This window comes from Pinus tabuliformis, chromosome 1_2 (assembly GCF_031772625.1).
Source record: "Pinus tabuliformis cultivar Carrire ecotype Pingquan chromosome 1_2, CPIR1, whole genome shotgun sequence".
NCBI lineage: Eukaryota > Viridiplantae > Streptophyta > Pinopsida > Pinales > Pinaceae > Pinus > Pinus tabuliformis.
The window spans coordinates 509,557,355-509,561,975 of NC_142298.1; the positions used below are offsets into that span (position 1 = coordinate 509,557,355).

General features: G+C 35.7%; 1 protein-coding gene across 1 annotated transcript; it reads left to right on the top strand.

The window, feature by feature from the left end:
- The first annotated feature begins 614 nt into the window (after positions 1 to 614).
- On the top strand, positions 615 to 3,376 carry LOC149206566 (uncharacterized protein At4g28440-like). Its single transcript, XM_089393739.1, has 2 exons — positions 615 to 1,151; positions 3,038 to 3,376. Exons 1-2 carry the CDS (start codon positions 929 to 931, stop codon positions 3,226 to 3,228), a joined length of 414 nt encoding a protein of 137 aa, XP_089249865.1. The 5' UTR covers positions 615 to 928; the 3' UTR covers positions 3,229 to 3,376.
- The last annotated feature ends 1,245 nt before the right edge of the window (positions 3,377 to 4,621 follow it).

Consider the following 4,621-nt stretch of genomic DNA (forward strand, 5'->3'; position numbering starts at 1 on the left):
TTGATCTCCCTTGGTCTTCTCACCTAAACTGACTGGGTCACGAAGGGACGAGGTCGTGCAAAGTCCCAGGTGACAAAGTTGTTCCTTTGATGGGTTATATCTTCCAATAGGAATTAGAGTAACGTGTTCTGTTTTCCATTGATGTCAACCATGTTATTGTATGTTAATTAGTTTGGATCAATGTTGTAACAGTACAAGAGTTATCTTGAGTAATGCATAACCACTTCATATAGGATCTCAAGGCTTTTTTGAATGATCATAGCCATTCCCTATTCCTTCCTAAAAGGAGCTTGTTGCGAGTAAATCCACTTTTTTGGTGCTTCCAATTTAAGTTTGCATGCCAAATTTGGGGCAAAATGTTACCATATTTATGTCAATGGAGTGCATTAATTGTACAAAGTCTGTCTTTTGATTGATTATGTCTTCCTCAGAAAGCAGAATGATGGGTTCTATTTTCTATCGGTGTAAATAAATGTTATTGCAAGCTATGATGTAACAGCTCATGATTTTATCCATTGTGAATGCATAGCCATTTTATACAGGTTCTCAGCTTGGTGTTCATGATCAAAACCGTTCTTTATTTCTCCCCGAAACTAGCAAGTTATTGAATAAATCCATTTTACTGGAGCTTTCAAGTTTCATTCTGCTCAATGCACTATGAGCTTAAGGGCTTTATATTTCCATCTCAAATTTTGTTCGAATGACCATTTTAGATGATTTCTGTGTATACCTTCCTCAAGTTTGCATGTCAAATTCAAGGCTAATTGCATGTCACATTTATGTCCATGGTTCGATCTTTTGAATGCTACCACAACTATATCAGTGTAGTGTAGCGGTTTTTTGTTCGGTAGATATTGCTTAGGCTCAGTCGCATAATTTAATGTTCTACAACTTGATGGCAGGTAATCATTGAGAAATTTTGTCAGCTATGGCAGAGTCAAAGCCAGGGATGAGAAAACCTGTATTCACTAAAGTTGACCAGCTGCGACCAGGCACTAGTGGTCATACTTTGACTGTGAAGGTTGTCACTGTGAAGATGGTTTTACAAAAGGGCTGGCCGGATGGTTCTCAGGTTCGTCAAATGCGTATTGCAGAGTGCTTGGTTGGTGATGAAACTGGTGTTATTGTTTTTACAGCCAGGAATGATCAAGGTATGCTTCTTTTCAGCTTTATGCTTGGAATATTGCTAATATATGAAATTTATGGTAGAGAGATGTGTTGGTTCTCGAGCTGGATATTTTAAACAGAAATCATCTACGTAATAATTTGTTTTTGAAACTCTCAAAACCTAACATTTGGGGTTTTCAAAGTCTGGTACTCTGCTCGGGTCAGGGGTAGTGTCAGACAACAATTCCTCCAATTTTAATCCCAATACTATGTTCTGATACTTACAATTAATTACATGGGTGCTTCTTCTCTTTTCTTAGCATAAAGAGTTATTAATACATGCCTGCCTAATTAACACTGAAATTCACATTAATTGATGTTGTGCATGCTTAGATTAATGTCTCTATCACCTATGAGATCCTTTCAATTCTACTTATATTTAGTGTTTATTGAATTATTAAATCCATTCATATAAGCGTCAATTATCAGGAAGTCCTCTTTTCATGGATTCTTCAAGCATCTCCATTCTGCTTGGGAATTGGCATACTTTCACAGGAGAGTTTCTGTTCAACATACATATTTTTGGGGTTAATAATGTTCAGCTAAAACTATTTCCTGTTTAGATTTGGTTATTCTCTTCAAAGTCTATTCAGTTCTGACTGAAATTCACTGGTATTTTCTTGTTGTTCCTGTTGTTCATTTATGTGCCTATTATCCCTCCAAAAACCGGTGAAGATTTTTGGGCAGTTATGGCCTTGTTAGTTTCAAATTTTGGGTTTTTGTTGTTTTACATATTGAGTTCGTGGTTTCAGATTTCTGATATAATAGTAGAAATCTGGTTGGCTCGTAACAGTGATATCATAGCCTCAATTGATAGGAGTTTTATGTCAGATACCCAGTTACATTTCAGACTACAAATTCAGATTACAGTTGATTCATAACATAATGCAGCAGAACTTCTGACATTTCTCCAGGGGAGGGCCTCACAAATCTTGGCCTAATGCAGATGTTCATAGTTATTTTACCTTTTTTGTGTCACAGTAAGTGTTCCAGATTCTCCTCGAGGTTCATTAGCCAATTTGGGAACTGTAATGATCTTAATGCAACATTGGCTCTCTCACCACAATGACTGTAGCAAATTATCATTATGACGGTATTGGAAAATAGTCATAGGTTTTACTTATTGGTTTCTACCAGTGTTAGAGATAAGTGAGATCTGGAGGTGTGTTCAATACCTTGTCTACATGCAATGACAATGATCATGGCTTGTGTTGTAACATTATTATTGCCTCTTGCTCCTCCTAACATGGACCAAATTCTAGAGCTAGCTGTTGTAAGTATTGAAGTCATCTTTTGTCTTGTGGTCTTCTCTTCCATTGGTTACAGAAGATAAGCAGATTGTCCAGTTTCTCTTATAATTCTGTTACGTTATCTCCGTGTCCTTAACAACACATATCCAATCTAATGTTCTTCATGCTATCATTCACACCTCCATTAGAAATAGTCTTATCATTTGTTATCCTATGTTGTTACATTCGGCACCTACGATACCTTTCACTCGTGGACCATAATTTTGGAAAGGGAGTGATGGGTTTTTCCACACACAAGGATGGGTTAATCATTTAATTAGTCAAATGATGACAGTAGGCCGCATTTGCTAGATCAAATGGATTGTCATTTCAGGACTCTGATCCAGCTGAAATACATTTGGAAGTCTTCAGTTTCACGATCTCAATATTGTTATTTATTGTTGTTTACTTTCAGTGTATAACATATTGCCATGTGTTTTTGTCTCTTAGATTATTAGCAATTTGAAAGGATACAAGAGTTTAGATGTTTGTTTGAGGAAGGTATGAAAAATTGAAATAAATTTATACACATGTAGTTTGCTATGATCATTCTAAAATTATAACTTTTTTGTTACCTTTAGTGGACTTGATGAAGGCTGGCTCAGCTGTAATTCTACGCAATGCAAAAATTGATATGTTCAGGGGCTCAATGAGGCTGGCAGTTGACAAGTGGGGAAGAGTTGAAGTTACTGAAGATGCTGACTTCAAAGTTAAAGAAGAGAATAATCTGTCGCTAGTAGAGTATGAATTGGTTAATGTTGTGGAAGAATGACAGGTGCAGCCCATAGCAAACAAATAGAGAATTGCTCTCTTGCATGTGGAAGGATTTTGGAATATAAATTGGGTAACAGATGTCTTTACCATAATGGTTCAAACATTTTAGTCTATTCTGGCCAGTTGCTTGAAAAATGTCTCTTCAAAACAGTATTGGCTGTTTTTTGGGAAGAACCTTCAAAGTGCTATATTGGAGTTCAGTGGTTTTACAAGCACAATGATATTTACTATTCAGCAAGGAATATCATCAGATATAAATCAGTACCTGCTCAATATGATGTGATTTTGATTTGCAAGGATGTAAATCTAATATCATTTTAGCGCAGTTGTTAGTGCTCTATTCCGTTTTTTACTCGTGATCGTGACATTTGTAACGAGGGAGGACTCAATTCTGGTTTTCTAGCCTAGTTAACGATATTTAGTATGGAAAGAACAAGAAGGTTTGGAGCTCTCTCATATTCCTATTGCTGCAATATTAATTTTTTTAAATTTCAAGCTTAACATTTAAATCCTTGGTTCTCTTTAAACATTCATTACTTGCCTTTTAAGAGTCTTGGCAAAGAAAGTATAGGAAGAACCTATTTTTTGATTGCATCTGCATGATTGTCTCTCGCATTTGGTTCTCTTAGTCATTGACTGCTTTTTAGCTTTTATGTCACAACTTACTAAGAGAGAAAACAAAAATTATTAGTGGTTTTCAGTGGTGGACTAATGATAAAGAAGGTGCATTGTATTCAAAATTAGAGGAATTGATTTAACGTGATCAACTTTAATTCTTTTAGTATGTGCTGGAATTTCTCTAGGAAATCCTAGAAAATCCAAGGTATTGCAGTTTGCATAATGATACCCACTTTGTTTCATATTATTAACCCACTCTCTCAGATTATTTGTTAGAAATTGACAATTAATTATGTAAATTTGGGTAAAATGTATTAGTTATTAACAAGTTAGTTTTATACCAAAACATTGGTTATGTAACTGAGGAGGCTCATACAAAACTGATGAATGCTCGAACTATTGTAAGGAGAATTTTATTGATCGAATAGAGATTCCAATCCCTTGCCCCGTGGATGTTTCCTTGACACTCTGTCAGGGTTTTACCATGTAAATCCTGAGTTATTACTTATGTGGTTGTATTCAGTTTCCTGTCGGTTTCATTTCTTTCTTGTTTTGTAACCTCCATAAACTACAATTGGTATCAGAGCCAGTTAGTTGAGTTGAAGGTCTTGGAGAAATCAGAGCTCAAGAGAGAAATCTATTGTGTTCGTGTTAAAGATCAGAAATTTGTTGCATGTGTTAAAGATCAGAAATTTGTTACGTGTGTGTTAAAGACCAGAAATCTACTGTGTGTTAAAGACCTCATCACTGCGTGGAGGCTCATTAATCTGTTG

Coding starts and splice junctions, on each gene's coding strand:
- LOC149206566 (XM_089393739.1), top strand. CDS start 929: ATGGCAGAGTCAAAGCCAGGGATGAGAAAACCTGTATTCACTAAAGTT. Junction 1,152..3,037: donor TACAGCCAGGAATGATCAAG/GTATGCTTCTTT, acceptor TGTTACCTTTAG/TGGACTTGATGAAGGCTGGC.